Here is a 22,898-nt window from a genome sequence, read left to right on the forward strand (position 1 = left end):
AAAACTTTGGTTCAATTCCAAACTGTGTTCATACACAGTGAGTGATGGTGACTCGTCCGTTAGATTACAACGTTCAGTCTTGAACAAATCCCTTGGTGTTAATAGACAGGAGTAGGATACGTGCCGACAACAGGTTTCACGATCTGCTTACCTCATTAAGTCTTATCATCAGTAATTAATCAATCAATAACTTCTGATCTTCATTTGTGGCACTTGTCCAGGTGGCAGATTCCCTATCTGTTGTTTCCCTAGACTTTTCTTAAACGATTGCAAAGAATTTGGACATTCATTGAACATCTCCCTTGGTAAGTTATTCCAATCCCTAACTCCCCTTCCCATAAACGAATATTTGCCCCAATTTGACCTCTTGAATTCAAAATTTATGTTCGTATTGTGATCTTTCCTACTTCTAAATACACCACTCAAACTTATTCGTCTACTGATGTCATCCCACGCCATCTCTCCACTGACAGCTCGTAACATACCACTTAGTCGATCAGCTCATCTCCTTTCTCCCAAGTCTTCCCAGCCCAAACTTTGCAACTTTTGGTAACGGTATTAATTTGTCGGAAATTACCCAGAACAAATCAAGCTGCTTTTCTTTGTATTTTTTTCCAGTTCTTGAATCGAGTGATCCTGGTGATACACTGGAACCATACTCTATTTGGGGTCTTACCAGAGACTTATATGCCCTCTCCTTTACATCCTTACTACAACCCCTAAATACCCTCATAACCATGTGCAGAGATCTGAACCCTTTATTTACAATCATATTTATGTGATTACCCCAAAGAAGATCTTCCCTTATATTAACACCTAGGTACTTACAATGATCCCCATAAGGAACTTTCACCCCATGAATGCAGTAATTTTTATTGTTCACCATAATGCAGACGACTTCATCTCTTACTGAACGTACAGTGATTGTGTTTAACTTCGGCATCTCATATCGTAAGTAAATGGCCTATTTGTAATCAGACAATAAATATGGGATTGTATGTACTAAATAACTTTCTAAGTTGTCAGGTGATGGCACAGCAGTTGTATACTCAGAATCTTCCTTCAATGAAACAGATTCCAGATTCTAAGATGTTCTTCATAAGAAGTGGATAGTCTATGCTACAGTTCTACCTGAGGATGGGTTTTCCAATTTCACACCAGGCTGTACCTTAATCAAGGCCTCAGCTGCTCCCTCCTCCTCATTTCTACCCCTACTTACCTATCCCCAACCATCCCATCCTTATCGATCACGGACATAACAATTCAAATTATTTTAATGTAACAAGGTGCATTTTTTGTAAAATTTATGGAACATTTGTTACTGATTCCCAGATGGCTGGCTTCACTCCTAGGACTCATCATTATTGGAGTGTGTTTACTGTTGGTGAGTAGTCATCTGATATACATATTATTTATATATTAAAAGAGTTTACTAAAAATAGCTTTGGCAAATCCCTTCGTCTGTTCAACTGGACTGATTTACTTCATTTCCATTCTGTTTTCTCCGGAATTACCTGCCGGTGAATCATGAGACATTGATAGGTCTCTAAGTTCAGCCAACTTTGGGTAATCATAAAATCAAATCATTAAATGATCACTCCAGTAACTCACAATACATTCTGTACTTAGCAAGTTGCTAGGCAACTAACACTTTCATTTAATATTCTGATATATGTGATTATCACCCATAATAATGTAATTGCATGCAGCCATGTTTGATTACTACCTGTCAAGCCAGAGAGTATACACTTCTTCTGATGATGGAAGAATACTATTCTCTGCTAGTTACTCTTTGATTCTCTGACCTTCCTCAGCTTCTAAATATACTCAACAGATGGCAGAACGTTCCTAATAACTTACATGCTGCTAAGAGGAAACAGTCTACGTATGTACAGACGGGAAGGTATCAAGTCGATCAGCTTCTGTACAACCATTAATAAAGCACAGGGACAAACTCTTGGAAAAGTGGGTGTCTACTTACCCGAACCAGTATTCAGCCACGGTCAATTGTATGTTGAACTGTTCAGGCAAGATCGTTTGAAAATGTTAAGATCCAGATTGGCCGAATGGTCAAAGCACAGAGAATATTGTATGGAAAGATGTGTTATAGAGTACATTACTGGTGTTATATGCTCATAAAACTATTGAGAAGAGCAGACAAAACTATATGACTATGACAGGCTTATCCAGACAAGTTATCTGAGCTATTTATAAGGAACGTTGCAGAGCAGTGCGGGTCCTCTAGTCATTTGTTATTTGTATGACCATTCTATTTTTATTTAAGAAATTAACAGCTCCAGAATTATTTCTTCTCCTGTGGGGCCTGTGTATACCTTCCTCCAAGCACAAAGAATTTTGTATACCCAAGGGTGTAATAGCTTTTATAGAAATTGTGACATTATTTTGTGATGGTGCCAAACAAGGGTTTTATACTGTGCTGGCAGAGGATCTTGACAATTCAGTCTGTGGTGTTGTGGAGATCAGATTTGCTTATTTCTTCCTCTGAGATGCAAGCCTGTATAAATCTATACTACTGATATTTGATTCTATATCAAATATGTACATCCTTCAGAATAAATTACTTATTGATATCAATGTGCATTTTGTCCTCTTTGATGAGAATCGAACTGAAATTTTTCCGAACTTTTCTTACTATTTTTAGGAGAATAAACAAAATATGTTTCATTTTGTTTAAAATAGTATTTTAAATATTATACTTTAATATGCATTCTCTAGTCTCATTCACTACCTTTGGGACAGAGTGAGATTAGTTCTTTACCTCTCCTAAAAAATTGCAGTTTGATTCTAGGCATCTAGTAGTATTCTTGGTGTATACGTATCTCTATTGAATAAACTTCTTTCTTTCTCGGCAGCTGAAATACACAACATAATTCTATGCATGAATCAGACAACATATTACTTCATAAGTACCTAAGGTGTTGAGATATGATGTTACCTGTGTCATGTACATTTCTCCATTATCAAATTACCATTACTAATTCAAGTGTAACTTTTCACGTGCAGATCCCACATGCAACATCAATGCAGGGTCTGATTGGACCAAACGCAGGACTCGGCTTTGCTATCGGCATGGTCGACAGCTCGATGATGCCGGAACTTGGTTACTTGGTCGATATCCGCCACTCTGCAGTCTACGGCAGTGTGTACGCCATTGGAGATGTCGCATTTTGCCTTGGGTTTGCTATAGGTAATTCCAGCAACATAGTCACTAATTCTTTAGTAAGTCAAGGCCTAGGAGTGGGATGAGCTGTAGAATCTATCAGATTATTCCTGGTTTAAAACTGCTCCTATGAATGTACATCTTTTCATTGATCTTACTTTCATTGTAACCAGTAGTGGTGATTGGAAATTAGAAGGGCAGAGGGGGATGTACAGACAGCAAAAAGTACCCTGGTTTATGGGATATAGCATGCCGGGGGAAGGGGTACATACATAAAAACTGAAAGAAAAAGGAAAAAAGCTAAAAAATGGTAACTTTTTCGATGGTCTCTGAGCTAATTCCTACAGACAGAGGTAAAGATTAACAGTTTACCAACTTAAGTGCGGTAATAATATTTTTTGAGATTTTCATTCAGTATTATATAATTAAAACTTTCACTAAAGGAACACATGTATTACAATTAAATAAAAGTATGGTGTGATTATACAATTAAATTAACAAAGACTAAAGAGACAGCCAGACCGACAAATGGGCGCAGCACGCTACAGTGTCCATGACATTGGCAAGATATTGTAACTATTTGATGATTACTAATAAATAAAATCATGAATAATATATAAATAAAAATATGTAAATAAATAACATTACTCAAAAACTTCATAAAATACTTGAAATAATTAAATTAATAAAATAGTTAATCGAAATGTCCATAGTATGGGTGCCAGAGTTCACCAGAATGGATCCCTTGAATTTTGATAGAGCATGATAAACTTTATATCCCAGGGCGTGTACATAATGCTGCATACTGGTACATCTGCTGCAGGCCTTACCTAACCTCCTGAAAATGACTAAATAGGTAGGAACTGCACCTAGGTTCATCAATAACTCCACTGATTCTAAAATAGCCAACTATATTCTTAGCAAAATCCGTGCGTGAGCACCTCATCAACACACAAAATTATACATATAATACACACACAAAAGATTGCTGGAAGACTCCATATTTACAACAACAACAATAATGAAAACAATGGGAAAACGAAAGCAAGAACTAAACTACCATTTGTAGATAGTCCGATGAACAATGTACATATATGTAGATAAATACCCTTCACTGTCTCTGTATCAATACTACTTGCCAATTCTCATAATCAACACTTCTAACATCACACAGATACTGTACCTTGTAATACTGTGTTCACAGACTTAAACACTTGTTGCTAAGATATATACATTTGAGCAACACACGCTTATCGATCCTCAACATAAATTATGGAAAGTCTGAGATAGCTTTCACCAACATATAATGCAAGACCTCCACAAGTACTACAACACTTAATGCGTACGCCCTCCACAATTTGTTGACCAGCCACTTTACACGAACATAACAAGACTACGTTCCACGAACATTTGAAGTCCAGTCCAGTATATTGCAACCGTGTCACTACCGTACCGTATATCAGCACTACCTCCTGCTCGTACAGTGTGTCAGTACTCCTTCCTTTTCGTACAGTGTGTCAGTACTCCTTCTTGTCTGTACCGAGTGTCAGTTCTCCTTCTTGTCCGTAACGAGTGTGGTTCCCGCCATTTGATCAACCTTTATAGGCATCAGCATTCCCCTTCCTCTCACATAATAGTCTGGATTGGTCCTTGCCAGCCAATCATGAGTGATCCACCGTTCAGGGTTGCCCTCAACTTCTTCATGCTCCCAAGATATAAACAAATGCTGGAGTATATCACATGACTCATAGAACTTTCCTAGTACAATAACATCAACAAACACATCTCATCAGACACTGGGATGCCCGCATGAGTCATACGAATTATCAGAGTCCAAGATAGCAATGTTTTCCCACTCATGCAAAACAAATTACTCATACTACATATGTGGATATCTCCCAGCTTACAAATATAAATGACAAAATATACAAATGAAATACTGATAATAATAATAATAATAATAATAATAATAATAATAATAATAACAATAATTAATAATAATAATAATAATAATAATAATAATAATAATAAATCAAATACTGACAATAATATCTCTAACGTCTACATACAGTGCGAGGGTGTGATATATGTACAGTAGAACCTCGTTTAACCGAAACCTGGCAAAATTTTATTTTAATATTTTGCATTTTCTCTCTCGTTCTTAGCCATCGATATTAGTAATTCGCTTGCTTTGTGTGCTGAGAGCTACAAGGCAAACCTTATTTTTATATTATGACTTATGCCAGAATGCATGTGTAGTATAAAACAAAACAGTTTCTTACCCTCCAGTTCGTTCCATGATACATTTTTTCTTGAACAAGCAGGAATTATTATTATTACTGTATTATTTGTCATGAAGATTATGCAGATGACTCCGACCTTAACAATAACAGTTCTGAGAACAGAGTTACAGCAGATGATGGATTTAATGCACTGGAGGTAAGATTGATTTCGAATTTTTATTAAAATACTGTACCACATGCTATAATTACAGTACTGTAATAAAATTACTATATACAGTACCTAAGTTCGGTAGTAACAAAAAAAATTGTTTCATTATTTCAGATTGCTTTGCGCTTTGTTGAACAAAATAATGAATCTACACCAGCTGATGTATTGTTGATTAAACGGTGGTGCGACAGCGCTGCATCAAGAAAAATTCAGAAGAAAAGCACTGATTTTGTACAATGAGTGACATTAAGTAAACAATTTAATGTTAATATACAGTATGCACCTTTGCTTAACAGATTTTATGCAATTTTACATCGATATTTAACTTCCAAAAATATTTACCATGTGTCATCCGAAAAAAAAAAAGGGTCAACCGAAGTGGCTCCGTCCCCTTTATTTTGGATAAACGGGTTCTACTGTATACACACACACACACACACACACACCCCCCTGCTACCCTTCTTCACAGCACATGCAAACTCTCCACTACTTGCTGTGATGCTAGCCGCCATAAATGACATTTTGAGCATATTTCTGCTAATAATTTTGTTAATAATTAAAGAAAATAGAGGTAATAATTAGCTGATACAACAGGGTTCATAAAAATTGCTTGATGTCAATCATTCTTAGCTTCAGGCAGCTAAAATGGAATAAAAATGTAATGTTTTCTCCTCAGACTGGGGGGGGCGACTGCCCCCAACTCGCTCCCCCTAATCACTGCTACTGATTGTAACAGGCTCAAATAAACAACAGCCTATGATTCACTTATTTATTATCTCCATCATAATGTAACATGTTGGCTAGGTAAATAAATAATTACAGAACCTGGTAGCGTTCTACTTCTAAGATTTTATTATCTAACTGGCTGATGAACTCCTGCTTTGCTGAGGAATTCTACACCGTATACAGAATTCTAGATGAAGTTGTACATGTTGTGAATAAGATTATATTAAATTGCATAACAACATACGTATATAAAAATAAAATTTTAGGCACGTTCACCTAAACTACAATTTTAACCAGCGTAAATAAGTTTATAGCCTAGAATGTAGTGCTTTATACCCCACCTTAACATACTCATTTTGATTAAATTCTATTTACACATATTCTTGTGGCTCAGTATTAATATAGGCTTACCAACAAAAATCGAAATTCATTAATATATCTGTTATCATAGCCGGTACGTTAAAAATCAATTAGACATAAATGATTGAAAATTTAATTCTACATAACTTTAGTTACGTACTATTTATCAATAGGTCCACTAATAACGTAAATATATGAGAATTAAAGACGTGGTTACGAGAAGAACATATTACAGACACTCAATTCCACCTTAACAGACCAAATTTAAAAAGTAAACGACGAAATTTCTCAAGCTAATACATTTTTAACTGGACAAATATCACTAGTGTACATGCAGGTTTGCAAAGTGGAACAGGGCATAGAATTGAAAATTTCAACTGTAGGTGCTTAAATTTCGTCCCAAATCAGTGATGCCACCAGTCATTTAACACAGCAGATATCGGACATCAGGTCAAAACTGGGACAGGTTGAGCAGATTGATAGTAGGGTAAGCCAGCTGGAAGGGGACATCTCAAACCTCAAGGTCGAAGTGGAAATCCAGGTCTCCGGCATAAAACAACAGGTTGAGGGGAGAGTTTCTACCTTCGAGGGAAATTTTGGGAGCCATATTTCTGCCATTGTAGGAAGGTTAGAAAAACAGATTTCGACCATCGAGGGAGATGTGCAGGGTATGAGAAAGAGCATCCCTCACGCAGTAGAAGATAGGTTAACTCAAACAGGACCTATCGCCATGCCTCTAAACCCCTCAAACCTAATCGGCAATACAGGACACCTAGACCTGAAAGTGATTATAGAGAGCCTTCCAGAATTCCACGGGCAACTGGAAGAGAACCCAACTAGCTTCATCGAGGGACCGGTCAGTCTACCAGGACAGACTAATCTACCGGAGGATATCTTTGTTCAACTCATCACACCACGGTTAAAGGGGTAAGCCACTACTTGGTGGAACAACTTGAGGAGATTAAATTTAAACTGGGCGGACTTCAACAGGGAATTCCTTGCTAGGTTCAATTCCAAAGGGGTGAAGAGCTCTGTGAAAAGGAAGCTACTGACTGAGGCACAACTAACCGCCATGAGAGCTAGCATGTTTGTCCTCCAGAAGTACCAGCTCTTCAAGCGGCTGCACCCAGAGGGCAGCGAGAACGAGATCTTTCCAGATATCATAGAACTACTCCACGATAAGATTCGACTCCTAGTAAAAGTATCACAACCAAGAGCCTTTGATGATCTATGTAAAATTGTTGCCCAGTTGGAGGAGGAACACAAGAGTGAAGCTTCGAAAGAGACCAGCTGGTTTTTTTTTTTTTTTTTTTTTTTTTTTTGCTACGGGCTTTACGTCGCACCGACACAGATAGGTCTTATGGCGACGATGGGACAGGAAAGGCCTAGGAGTTGGAAGGAAGCGGCCGTGGCCTTAATTAAGGTACAGCCCCAGCATTTGCCTGGTGTGAAAATGGGAAACCACGGAAAACCATTTTCAGGGCTGCCGATAGTGGGATTCGAACCTACTATCTCCCGGATGCAAGCTCACAGCCATGCGCCTCTACGCGCACGACCAACTCGCCCAGTACCAGCTGTTTTAAGAAGTGTTACCAGTGTGGAAGAATGGGACATCTGAAGAACAAGTGCCCAACCTTGATGTCGGAGAAGCTAGGTTTGGTCCATTCTGGATTAAAGGGGGATGAGCCCAGGAACAGGAAGGTGCATCAAGACCTTACAAACGGCAAGCCCTGGAGAAGCAGGAGAGGGATTGGTTAGATTGTGGGCAGACCAGACCAATCTCGCCCAGCGATCATCTTGAGGATAGGCAGCAAGAAATATTGAAATATTTAGTCATAATCGACAGCCAAGCAGTCACTCATTTGTAAATGGGACTGTTGCCAGATTACTACCGCCCATGAAGTCTCAGCATCTCGGCAGAGTAGTGGGAGCAGCGGACAGGGTAACCTACTCCATCCAAGGACAGACTAACCTAACCGCTAAATGCATGGACCTGACGATTGTAGCTAATATCTTGGTAATTCACAACCTAATACCTGACATCATATTATGTCATGACTTTCTGGTAGCATACAAGGTGATTCTAGACTATGCAGCTTGTGAGGTCCTTTTTGGAAAAGACAGACGTCTGAAGGTTGCCTGGCACAATGGGAATCTCCGGACTCGCAAGGATATAGAAGTCGAGGTAGACCTGGGAGATGTCCAATTAATGCAGCTTCAAGGCAAGGTATCTTCTAGGCACCCAGTGATAGAACCTGAAGCTAGGAGAACCACTGTTGAGAGGAAGTTTCCATAAAAACACCAGAGTAAACTTAAGGAAACTGTCCATATGACATCAAGAAGGAACTTAATCTGGAAGTAATTAAACAATGGCAAGAACAAGACAAGCCCTCTAGGACCATGACGCAGCGGATTAGGGGACAGAACACTGGTAGTCGACTTGTCTCAAGGGAATTCAAGATGTGTTACAAGAACTTCCGGGTTGACGGAAGACTCTTAATATGCAGATCGCACCTGTCGAACACGCCTGCAGTAGTGGTGATCCCTAGACAGCACACGACAGACATCCTCGAGAAATTCCACGACAGCACAGAAGCCGGACATCCAGGAAGTGAAGAGACATATCAGTCTATCCGACAAAGGTTCTTCTGGGTCAGCATGTGGAGAGACATCCTGGACTACGTGAAGGGGTGCTACATATGTGCCTGCACCAAGACAAACAACAGGAAGGCAATTTCCAGTCAGAGAGGAAGACAGCTGCAATGCCCTTGGAAGGTCATAGCCCTGGATTTGATAGGTCCTAACCCTAGAACACCACGGGGTAAAACAGGACTCCTAGTGATCACTGACCTCTTCACAAGATGGGCTCAGGCCTTTCCGATACCAGAAGCCACGCCGGGACGCATCGCCAGCTTTCTACAAGATGAAGTATTCAGCCATTACGATTATCCACGGTGCATTCTGTTGGACAACGAAAGTCAATTCACATCAAGGAAGTGGCAGCAAATGATAACAGAATGGGGTGTGGGGCACTGGACCACCCCTATCTACAACCCCAGGGCCGATCCAGCGGAACAACGGAACCAGGAACTAAAAACGATGCTACGGGTCCACTTAATAGACAAAGAACATCAACTGTGGGACCATCAGGTACCGCAGTCACTCTTTGCCCTGTGACGACGCATCAACCGTGTCACTGGCTATTCCCTAGCGGAGCTGTTCTTTGGTCGACAGCTATACGGCACTGGGGATTGGGAGATTCGTCCACGACCCACTTCTGGTCAAGATGATGCAGCTGTTTCCCTAGCAGAGTTGCATCAGCAGCAGCAGCAGGACATCAAGGATAAGCAAGCTTTGGCCAAGAAGAGATCCCTTACCCAGGCCAAGTCTCAAGATGTCGAAGAGACCCAGATCTTCCTACCAGGCCAACAAGTACTGTGAAGTAAGCACCCAGTCAGTAATAAAATTGGAGGGTTTCACACAGGTCTTGCACCTAAGTGGGTTGGTCCCGTCGAGGTGGATAAGCAGTTGGGCCATGGGGTCTACTTACTAATGACCAACCCTCCTGTCTACAGTAGGTCCATGCATCACAGTTGCGGAAAGTCACCCAACCTCTGCGCATACAGAGTAAGCCTAGTACTGCCACGAGTCCATCGAGAGGAGAGGCTACCAATGACACAACACAACCTGGTCATCATGAGGAGAACGCATCGACTATCATTGTGGAAGGGACTAGCAGCGAGACAACACTGACCCCCAACATGGCACGATCCAGTCAAGAGGAAAAGAGCACATGCAGCGACATCGAGGAAGAAAGAAAATACAATCTACGACCAAGGCAAAGTCGATGAGTGTGATAGACTGTGGAAATTGTTTACTTTATCGGGAGGATAGACTGATATAACTTAAAAACAATATTCCTTAACCCATGGGTAAGTAATTCAAGTATTGAGCTCAAATTATTATTATTATTATTATTATTATTATTATTATTATTATTATTATTATTATTATTATTATTATTATTATTATTATTATTATTATTATTATTATTATTATTATTATTATTATTATTATTATTATTATTATTATTATTTGTGAGGTATGGCCATGAAGTGTTTACATCCATTTATTAGTATTAGTATTCTGACGATCATATTATTTGTGATGTTAGGTCACGAAATATGTGCTGTGTATATGTACTGTATTTGTGTGAGTTTAGTTAATGTAAGAATCCATAATTAATAGTATATAATTTATTATTACCTGTATATATGATGTATAATCCACTACAATATTGTGCAATGCACTGTAATACCCAGAATGTACAACGACAACTATCCAGAACCTTTCTTACATTGTAACTACGCTATTGGACACTCTGGAATTCACAAGAAGATATGTTGTGACATATCCTTCTAGAAAGCCTGCCCAGGCACATATATAAGGAGGTGGTCTTGACGGTGGAGTGGAGTTATTGTTTAACAGGAGTTGTTTTGATGTGACTTGTGGAGAAGTCGTGCTAGCGAGTGTTTGAAATATGTGAATTCGTTTTGTTGAGTTGGTAGTTGACATGCCTCTAGTGCAATCTTCTTATGCTTTGCAATAGGCAGTTGTTCAAAATGGTGGTTTACTGATGTGTAACGTGTAAATATTGTACACAAGTGACAGGATTTTGTGGGCGTGAATTATTTGTGGCCTAGATTGTAGTGACTCATTGCCCAACTTTACATACCGATTTTCATTACATTCCCTTCAGCCATTTTCTCGTGATGCGCATACATACAGACAGACAGAGATTACGGGAACTCAAAAAGTGTATTTCCTTGTTATTGTGATCACGACCGATAAAGAAATACCATTCTTTTTAAATTCTGAGCAATGTTCAGATAAAACTTATTTTATATACCATATAGATTACTAAAACTAAGTTTACACTCACAGGCATTCCGAGCTCACCACTTAAACTCATAATACATGTTACACAATTACACAGTTTGCACACTCTCTTTTACTTCTCACTCTTTATTTACACTCAGTCATACAGTCACTCCCATTACTGCTATCACAGTCCACAGCCTACGCACATCAGTCTCCCAGTCAGGGAAGACGTTCCCTGTCTGCACTCCTCTAGAACTCAGTTCACAACTCCATGTCGGCACCCAGCATACTCTTCCACGCTGCCCCAGAAAATGCGCGATGCTCTCTTCCAGCAGCTGGCCCCAGGACACACAACTCATGATGACAGGCAACAGGTGAAAACTACAACAGACTGGCACACTAAGCTCAGGCTGTCACTCACACTCGACCACTGACTGAACCAGCTCCACACTGCCTGTGGCCAGCCCTTCAACATACGTCGGCAACTTGAAGCTCATGGAAGCCTCCAAATATAGAAGGCTCTCAGACTGGGCACCTAGTAGTTTCTGTACTCCTTGGAGCCTCGGAGACATAGCAGCAAATGACGGAATTTGTAGTGGAGTCCAACCAATGGGCGCCGGCCCTCTCCCATCAGGATGGCTGTGCAGTGGGAGGCGAGGCCCCAGCATGTTGACATCATAGGGGGTCGGGTCACCCTGCATCACTGCCCCTCCAACCCCGCTCCACAAACCAGCAAATACACCACAATAATCATTTCCTATACTTGGTTCTGACTGTAAAACTTATATCTCCACCACTCATACACTCGTTCCCTCAAGTCATGTTGAATCACTTCCTGAGTATTATCCTAGGTCCCTTACTGTTCAGTTTTCAAAGTGAACAACTTGAATTCTATGTATCCCTACATATCGCCCACTCTTCTAATATAGAGAGATCAGATGCACTTTACTCTGGCATGCAAAGTGATTTTCCTATAGGCGAGCTCCCCAATCGTTCGCTGCTCACAGGAAGGTGATGGTATAGTTATGTCCCCTCACCCTGGTCTTTGTTTTGTGTGCACACGCATCCCTGCTAACTGACATAATATTCATAAGGAAATTGCTGGGTTTCTTGTATGTGAACTACAGTATATTGAGTGATGAATGATTTCCAAACGAGGGACCAAAACTGTGTAGAGAACAAAGATTGGCTGTTTCAACATCTCCTTTCATAATTTTGTAAGAAATGAAGTCAGAGAGAAAGAGGGAGGGGAATAACAAAGGAACACATAATGAACACAATGGGAGGCCAGTGTGGAAAGAGGGAGCAACAGTCAGTCAGTCAGTCAGTCAGTCAGTCAGTCAGTCAGTCAGTCAGTCAGTCAGTCAGTCAGTCAGTCAGTCAGTCAGTCAGTCAGTCAGTCAATCAATCAATCAATCAATCAATCAATCAATCACTACTGATCTGCATTTAGGTAAGTTGCCCAGGTGGCAGATTCCTTATGTATTGTTATCCTAACCTTTTCTTAAATGATTGCAAAGAAATTGGAAATTTATTGAACATCCCCCTTGGTAAGTTATTCCAATCCCTAACTCTCCTTCCTATAAATGAATATTTGCCCAAATTTGTCCTCTTGAATTCTAACTTTATCTTCATATTGTGATATTTCCTACTTTTAAAGACACCATTCAAACTTATTAATCTACTGGTGTCATTCCACACCATCTCTCCGTTGACAGCTCAGAACATACCACTTAGTTGAGCAGCTCGTCTTCTTTCTCCCAAGTCTTCCCAGCCTAAACTTTGCAACATTTTTGCATTGCTGTTCTTTTGTCAGAAATAACCCAAAACAAATCGAGCTGCTTATCTTTGGATTTTTCCATTTCTTGAATCAAGTAATCTACGACCTAGGCAAAGTCGATGAGTGTGATAGACTGTGGAAATTGCTTCAAGTTATAGGTGGGATATTGACACAAGTGTAATAGACTGATATAACTTGAAAACAATATTGTTTAACCCATGGGTAAGTAATGCAAGTATCGAGCTCAAATCATTATTGTCACACACTGGAACCATACTCTAGTTGGGGTCTTATCAGAGACTTATATGCCCTCTCCTTTAAATCCTTACTACGACCCGGAAATACCCTCATAACCATGTGGAGAGAATCTATATCCTTTATGTACAATCATATTTATATGATTACCCATATGAAGTTCTTCCCTTATATTAACACCTAGGTACTTACAATGATCCCCAAAAGGAACTTTCACCCCACCAACGCAGTAATTAAAACTGAGAGGACTTCTCCTATTTGTGAAACTCACAACCTGACTTTTAATCCCGTTTATCATCATACCATTGCCTACTGTGCATTTCACATCATCGAGGTCATTTTACAGTTGCTAACCAACTTATTTATTACTCTGTAGAGAATAACATCATCTGAAAAAAGCCTTATCTCTGATTCCACTTCTTTACACATATCATTGATATATAAGAAAACATAAAACTGCCTTGAGAAATTCCCCTCTTAATTATTACAGGGTCAGATAAAGCTTTGCCTACTCTAATTTCTCTGAGTTCTTTTTCTAGAAACACAGACACCCATTCAGTCACTTTTTTGTCTAGTCCATTTGCACTCATTTTTGCCAGTAGTCTCCCATGATCCACCCTATCAAATGCTTTAGATAGGTCAATCGTGATACAGTAAATTTGACCTCCTGAATCCAGGATATCTGTTATATCTTGCTGGAATCCTACAAGTTGAATTAGGAGACGAGGACAAACATGGAAACACAAAAGGACAATCGTTGGCTGAACGGTCAGCGTACTGGCCTTCGGTTCAGAGGGTCCCGGGTTCGATTCCCGGCCGGGCCGAGGATTTTAACCTTAATTGGTTAATTCCAATGGCACGGGGGCTGGGTGTATGTGTTGTCTTCATCATCATTTCATCCTCATCACGACACGCAGGTCACCTAAGGGTGTCAAATAGAAAGACCTGCACCTGGCGAGCCGAACCCTTCCTGGGATATCCCGACACTAAAAGCCATACGACATGTAATTTACAAGAGGACAAGAACAGTCTCCGCATCTTCAAACACTGACCAGCAAAATTAATGGATCGCTTGAATTTTCAAAGGCAAGAGCATATTATATTGTGAAACACTTGTTTTATTATTTACATTGAGTATTACTTTTTAAAGAAAAGCAATTTGTACAAACCCTGTTGCCTTCTCAGTTTTTTTCTTCCTCAAATTTCTTTAATTATTAAGAAAAATTTTCAGCATAAATACGTACAAAATGCCATTCGTCGTGGCTAACTGACTCGTACAGCGCCACAGCAAGTAGTGGAGACTCGAACAGCAGCATGTAGCATATGCTGTATACAGGGGTGATTTTTGCCAGGATCATGGGCACTGAGATGTCATTCACCCACTTGCCGCACGCAGTCTCACTCATTCAATGTGCCTGCATAGTTCTATCTAGTGTCTGTTATTTTCTTCGTGTGTTGTCAAATACTAAATTATTTTTATTTGGATAATAACTCTATACTTCTATTTAATTGTAATACATCTGTAGTTATAGATCTTTTGGTGAAAGTTTTACTGTGTAGTATTGAATCAAAATCTCAAAAAATCTCAAAATCTCAGAAAACTATTATTAGCACACTCAAGTTGGTAAACTGTAAACCTTTACCTCTTCATCGAAATTTGCATAGAGAGCATAAAAAATACTTACCATTTTGTAGCTGCTTTTTTAAAATTTGTTGTAACCCCATCCCCCCACTATATCCCTCAAACCTGCGTACTTTTTGTTGTTTATAAATTTTTGTGCCCCTCACTTCTAAATTCCCAATTGTCGCTACTGTATGTTTGTAAGAAATTAACTTTTTAAAATTGTTCCTCTAACTGTTCTGTGGTTTATTTTCCTGCACTGACCTCAACCCACACGTAGCAGATGAACGCATGCTCGCCCATAGCAGAAGTACCATGCGCTGGGGTAAAGCATACCTAATCCATCTGTATGCACACTGGCCCCACGGTGTAAGGGTAGCGTGCCTGTCTCTAGCCTTGAGGCCCCGGGTTCAATTCCCGGCAAGGTCAGGAATTTTTACCTGGATTTGATAGCTGGTTCGAGATCCACTCAGCTAAAGTTATTACAATTGAGGAGTTATCTGGCAGTGAGATAGCGGCCCTGGTCTAGAAAGCCAAGAATACCAGCCGAGAGGATTTGTCATATCAATATAATTGGTCCGTTATTGGACATTATAAATTTTCCAGCTAACTGATTCTTGGTTGCCAGCGTTTCACCCCAATGTGCTAAGTTGGGCTCATCAGTTAGTAAATAGCACACCTACCAAGACACATGGCTAGTGCATACCGTGGAGGCCACTGCATAGGCTACTTGGAGCCTCCGGCAGTGCCAATGCACTATGAGAGACTTTGTCTCGTGCCAACCACATGACATCTTAGGTCTTTGGGCTGAGCAGCAGTGGCTTGGCAGGCATGGCCTTTCAGGGCTGTTGTGCCATGGAGTTTGGTTTGGTTTGGTTTAGTATATAAAACCATGTTAATCTCAAATGCACAATTCTCTCACTCAGATTATCCTGCATACCTGTATTCCTATTATTTCTCTCATCTCAGCATTCTGTTCAGCACCACCACAGTCAACTTGTCAGCCTCTTAGCCTTTGTCCTCAGAGGCCCGGGTTCAATCCCATCAAGGTTGAGGGATTTTAATCCTCAAATGTTATTGGCTCAGGGACTGGGTTTTTGTACTGTACCCAATATTCCTGAAACACAACACGACACAATCTTGCACAAAACTAACCTGCAGTTTCCCACACATGACAGATGCCATCCACCGTCGTGATAGAGTTTGCTTAACAAGGGGTGTACCAGGGTAGCAATAGCCACAAGAAATTATCTTAGTATTCAGTCCTATCTTGTTGTCATACTATCTTCCTAACCATAAATATAAATTAAATTATCGTCTAATGTGTAAATATCCTTCCGCTCCATTCTTCCTACTCTATTACGTTTACCAACGATTCTTACACTTGTACCTATATTTTTTCTCACATGTCAGCGACACACTTTTTTATTACATAAAATCAGCTTCATGGTCCATATCGCACTTTAACAGATTCACAACTAAGTATTTTTTATTTTCCACTTTGTCGATACATTAATTGCTTAAGGCAACTTATTGGTTAAAAGTACATGTTTCGTATATTATCAACATCTTCAGCCACATAACACTGTTTATATGAAATATTCATATATTGACAAAGTATCAGTATTTTGTTTTTAATGTTGTCATTTAATCTTATGTTAATTTTAAGGACACTTCCTCTCAAGCATTGATACTTTGTCAATATATGAATTTTTCATCTAAAGAGTGTTACGTGGCTGAAGATGTTAATAATATACGAAACATGTACCACTTTTAACCAGTAAATTGCCTTAAGCAATTAATGTATCAACAAGGTGGAAAATCAAAAATACTTAGTTGTGAACTCTTTTTTATTATCGTCGCTAAAAATATTGAACCATGTCAAAAGTATATGGACAGATATATATGTATCGTCCTTGGTTATACAGGGTGATTAATTTGAAAGTACAGAGCGGAGTGCCGAGTATTAGGCACGCTGGGAAGCGGAGCCCGCCATGACAAGCAGGCACAGTCGGCTCAAAGAAGCGGCATGATTACGCCTATAGAAACTAAACAAAACTGAACTCGCCGGATACATAGATGCTCTGGACAAATAAGTAAATGAATAAACAAACAAATCAACTAGGAAATTAAACTGAACTCACCAGTATTTACAGACGATGCTGAAAGTGATCTCCTTCAGCTGCAATGCAAGCTTCACATCTTGTAATGAGATTTCGAAACACACTTTGTAGTTCATGGACACCGATAGAACGCACAATGTTCCTAATTTCAGTTTTTAATTCTTCTACAGTTCGAGGATTATTCCTGTAAACTTTTCCTTTAAGATTTCCCCATAGATAAAAATCACATGTGCTTATATCAGGCAAACGAGGGGGCCATAAGCCTTTACTGATGATCTGATCATCATCGAACATTTCCCGTAACCGTCGCATAGAGCTACGCGCCATATGGGCCGTTGCACTATCCTGCTGGAAATAGCCGTGCCTTTTCTCTTCTTCAGTCAGTTCAGCAAAAAATGGTTCCAGAATGTTGTGAATATAACGGTCAGAAGTAATCGTGTCCTGAAAAAATATTGGACCGATAATTCGTCGGGCACTGATAGCGCACCACACACCCACCTTTACATCGTGCAGCGGTCTCGGCTGTAAAATGTGCGGGTTGTCTGTATCCCAGATTCTATTGTTCTGTGAATTGACATATCCACTCAAATGAAACCAGGCTTTGTCGCTCATAAAAAGAAAGTTCGGATCCACAATACCGTTGTGGACACTATTTATTAGCCAATTGCAAAATCCTATTCTTGCATTGAAATCTGTAGGCAGTATGTTATGGACTGAATGAGTCCGATAAGATCGTAAACGTAACAATTTTGTTGCATTACGTGCTGAAGAAGGTGAAATACCACTTTCCTGAGCTAATCTCCGAAGCGACTTATGTGGACTGACCTGGAGTCTTGCCTGTATATCTTCTAACCTCTCTTGTGTGAGAGCTGTTCTCCTTCGCTTCTTTTTCTTATTGCCTACGGAACCAGTACTAAGTCACTTGTAAATGAGCTGATGCACGTAACGTTTTGATGGTACTGTCGCACCGGGAAATTGTCTACGGAATTTTCGAAGGCATCTTTTAACTGGTTTCTTCTTCTTGTGCAAATAACACTCAACCAAAAATATTCTTTGCTCTATAGTGTATTTAACCATCGTGATAATAACCTCACAACACACCTTAAAAGTCCAATATTTTCTAACTAACTGAGGGACAGAGTGCTTAACAGCTGCGCATTGCAGTGAACACTTCTTATCTCGCCGTGTTGACAGAAGCCGTATGGCGCTCGCTCGGGACTTCCCACGGCATGCGAGAAGAAGTCGGAACACTTAAATTATTCTCCCTGTACAAATACCATACAGTCACAGGAGCACATTTATATAACATAGAATTGAAATACAATGCACATATATACACTTACAATTGAAAGCCTTCTTTTTTTTTTTTAATTAGGGTCTCAGCTTCTGTACTGTTACATCTTCTATTGATTTATTCCTTATATTACATATCGTGTTTGCAAATTTCATTGTGTTAATGTTGAGTATTGTTTTATGAATGTAGTTAAGGACAACCAAACCAAACCAAACCCCATGGCACTACAGCCCTTGAAGGGCCTTGGCTTATCAAGCGACTGCTGCTCAGCCCGAAGACCTGCAGATTATGAGGTGTCATGTGGTCAGCATGACAAATCCTCTCAGCTGTTCTTCTTAGCTTTCTATACCAGGACCGCTATCTCACCGTCAGATAGCTCCTTAATTCTAATCACGTAGGCTGAGTGGACCTCGAACCAGCCCTCAGGTCCAGGTAAAAATCCCTGACCTGGCTGGGAATTGAACCCAGAGCCTCCAGGTAAGAGGCAAGAGTTAAGGACAACACAGATGACAAAAACCTAAGTCCTCATTTCTCTTTAACAATTTCAGAATAGGATCTGCTGTCTGTTTCCGAAATTCTGATCACCCTAACTAAACATCATGAATAATAGGCTAATGAATCACACATTTGAGCTAATGCCATGAATAATGCATCTATTTGGCAGGTCCTGCTTTGAGCGGTGCCCTTGTAAACTCCATTGGCTTCACGTGGATGCTGACGGGCATTTCTATCCTCAACTTCTTATATGCTCCACTCATGTACATTTTGAAGAATCCTCCCACCAAGGAGGAAAAGAGGGTATGTATCAGACATTTGCGTCTTTATTAGTTAATATGTGTGAGCATGAGTATAACATAAGGAACACAAGGTGTCATCACTGGAGCAGAGTTCAACACAATTAATATTATAAAAGAAAATCAAGGTTTTGACAGTATCACCAATGACTAGGGGACAGATGTTGTTGAAATGTCATCTTTTTTCCCTTTGCATTAGAACGTTCCTCAGTAGTATAAAAATTCATTCTGGAATTTAATGAAGGATAATAACCTGTTTTTATTTTGCATTCTTTTGCAATTTTTGCAGATTTATGATGATCGACCATTATTTCATCTTTCAAGAAAGTTTTAGGTCAATATGTAGTATTATATAAAAAAATTTAGGTCATTTTTAAAAAAGAAGTTAATTTATGCATGTATTCTTTATTGTCAGACTGATAAAAGTCCACAAGTCACAATAAAAAAAAAATATTTGCTAAATATCTTTCATGGCCAAGTAAACTGACCAGTAGTTGTTGGTGACTAAGAAAGAGCAAGGAAACAATTTACGCTTGTGACACTTGTATTTCTGAGATATGTAATTGGATGATTGTGATTCCTTTTCCAAATTTCTCTTTGATTTCATTTATCTCCTTGCATGAGTATTTCCTTACAGCATTAAAGGAAATGAAGAATATGGAAAATGAGATATCACATAAAAGAAAACGGGTAAAATATAAAGAAGTTGACAGCTCTAGCCTGCATTCAGATTTTAGTTGCTTTGCCTTTTGCTCAAGAAGAAACCAATTAGTTTTCTTGCAGAGTTTGTTTGTTTCTATGATTATTTATTTATTTATTTATTTATTTATTTATTTATTTATTTATTTATTTATTTATTTATTTATTTATTTATTTATTTAATTTATTTTGTTTGTTTGTTTGTTTGTTTGTTTGTTTGTTTGTTTGTTTGTTTGTTTGTTTGTTTGTTTGTTTGTTTGTTTGTTTGTTTGTTTGTTTGTTTGTTTGTTTGTTTGTTTGTTTGTTTGTTTGTTTGTTTGTTTGTTTGTTTGTTTGTTTTGTCCTATTTTGTGCTTTTTATAATACTCTGTGTTTTTTTGCCAGAGTGATCCTGAGAGGATTCATCATATATTTGATCACATGCTATTTTTTACTTTTATTTATTTATTCTTTTATTTATTTATTTGATTTATTTTTTATCTCAGAGCACAAGATACAGCTACACTGAGCACTTAACACTGTCAATAGACAAGTTAAAAAACATAAACCTTGATAATAAAGGATTACAAATGAATAATGTATAAATACCAAGTGTCCAAATCGAAAATCACGAAGGTGTCCTTGGTCATACTTGAGTCATCACAGGTCAAGGTGTCCGGCTCCATGGCTACATGGTTAGCGTGCTGGCCTTTGGTCCAGGGGTCCCAGGTTTGTTTCCTGGCAGGGTCGGGAATTTTAACCATAATTGGTTAATTTCGCTGGCACAGGTACTGGGTGTATGTGTCGTCTTCATCAACATTTCATCCTCATCATGACATGCAGGTCGCCTATGGGAGTCAAATCGAAAGACCTGCACCTGGTGAGCTGAACACGTCCTCAGACACTCCCGGCACTAAAAGCCATACGCCATTTCATTTTTTCACAGGTCAAGGTGGCGGCCAACTACTCCACACTTACGAAGTTACTTTACTGAAATTACGTAGGTACAAATGATTACAGCATTCTGAGGAAAGTGACGCTTCAAATTTCACTTGTTCAGTTCAACGCAAGCACAGAATGAATTACAGGGTATAAAGACAACTTCAAAACAAATCCATCCAGTGCCCTCATCTTTACACAGGGAGTATAATTTAAGATTTCATAGTGGAGTACTGAGGTATAGAAGAACAGAGAAGCGGTGACAGCGAGTGCAGTGCCCGCAATGGCGAGCAGGCGTAATCGTCTCAAAGAAGTGTGATTACGTCTATAGAAACTGAATGTAACTAAACTCACCCGCCATATATTCGTACATGCTCAGAACAAATCTTCTAGCTACAGTAGAACCTGCGGGTGCTAGCGGTATCTCACCCCCGTAGTAATTTCTTCCAGATAATAAGTCATATGTGTACCAAGTTTGATTGAGTCGTATGCTACAACATAATACATTCGTCTATAAACTCGGTCACTTTGAACATTTTCTTTTCTTCATTCATTCTCACCCTCCTGATGAATGGGACTGAATTTTGTCTTAAACGGCATGCAGAGTGTCACAGTTCATCTCAGCGACCCTGCATTCTACTCAAATATCGGTCATTTTCAATTATATTTACATTTCACCCATACCATTGGGGGCTAGGGGTCACTTACCCCCACAGCAAGATTGAATTATTAAAAAATATGGAAAGAGTGCTGAAATATAAAAATAATAGTCAATGACAAATATTAATGTACAGTCATTAAAGTCCAGTTTAGCTCCCATCAGCATGAGGATGAGAAGGGGGGAAAAGGGAAATGTACAAAATGATCGAACTTACGCATGAATGTGTGTTTCTTCCAGTATAGCCCTCATGCAGTATTGGAGGAAAATACCCCTAGCCCTCCTAGGGGAGGAGGTGAAATATAAACAAAAAAGACTGATATCAATGTTGAATCCACTGTTCACTGAGTTAAACGGTGACACTCTGGATGCTGGTTAAGTCATACTTCAAACGCAATCAGAATGGAAGTTAAGAAGGGGTGAAAATGAATGTAAAAATAACCAAGATTATGGATGTATGTATGTTCCAGAAGAGCTCTGAACGAAACTTGCTACAAATATGACTTACCATCTGGAAAAAAAATACTATGGAGATAAAATATCCCAACCCCCGCTAGGGGTGGGGAATGGGAGGGGATGACATGTAAAATTTATGGAAAATTACCGATATTAACATCAAATTCATCATATATGTGTCGTTAAGATGAATTGTGATGCTCTGGATCACGTTCAGCCTCAATTGGGATGGGGGAGTGAGATGGGCTTAAAAGTAAATAATCTAAAATAAACAAGATTAGTGTTGAATCCACCGTTTTGGGGGTTGCAAGGCTAATTGGTGAAATTCTTAGTGACAGCTGAAATCATGTACATTGTGTCTGTAGCATAATGGGTAAATACATATAGTTATCACTTATTATTTATTGACAGGATCAAATACCTCCCAGTCAATTTGAGCTTCTGTAAAGACAAAGCTTTACTGGAAAATTAAATAATCTAAAACTTGAAATCAAACAAATCTAAATAACTCTAAAACTACATAATAGATCATTAGCATCTTAAAAAGGAATTCTATAAAAATTCACTTCACACGTAACTGGTAATACAAATCTTAAGGTAAACATTCAAAACCTATCCGGTTACTACAGTGAGTAAATAAATAAAGCAAATAAATAAACTAGTAAATGAAACTGAACTCACCACTGAAAGAGTCTGGTAAA

General features: G+C 39.1%; 1 protein-coding gene across 4 annotated transcripts in view; it reads left to right on the top strand.

Annotated features, from left to right (window-relative positions):
• Vmat (Vesicular monoamine transporter) overlaps positions 1 to 22,898 on the top strand; it is a 678,793-nt gene that overhangs the window by 631,071 nt on the left and 24,824 nt on the right. For all 4 annotated transcript variants that reach the window (XM_067147806.2, XM_067147802.2, XM_067147804.2 and 1 more), the window contains exons 10-12: positions 1,333 to 1,384; positions 3,025 to 3,208; positions 19,337 to 19,470. In XM_067147806.2, coding sequence (XP_067003907.2) covers positions 1,333 to 1,384; positions 3,025 to 3,208; positions 19,337 to 19,470 — 370 coding nt within the window. The remainder of the gene's footprint in view (positions 1 to 1,332; positions 1,385 to 3,024; positions 3,209 to 19,336; positions 19,471 to 22,898) is intronic.

The sequence above is a fragment of the Anabrus simplex genome, chromosome 5, assembly GCF_040414725.1.
Source record: "Anabrus simplex isolate iqAnaSimp1 chromosome 5, ASM4041472v1, whole genome shotgun sequence".
Classification (NCBI taxonomy): Eukaryota; Metazoa; Arthropoda; class Insecta; order Orthoptera; family Tettigoniidae; genus Anabrus; species Anabrus simplex.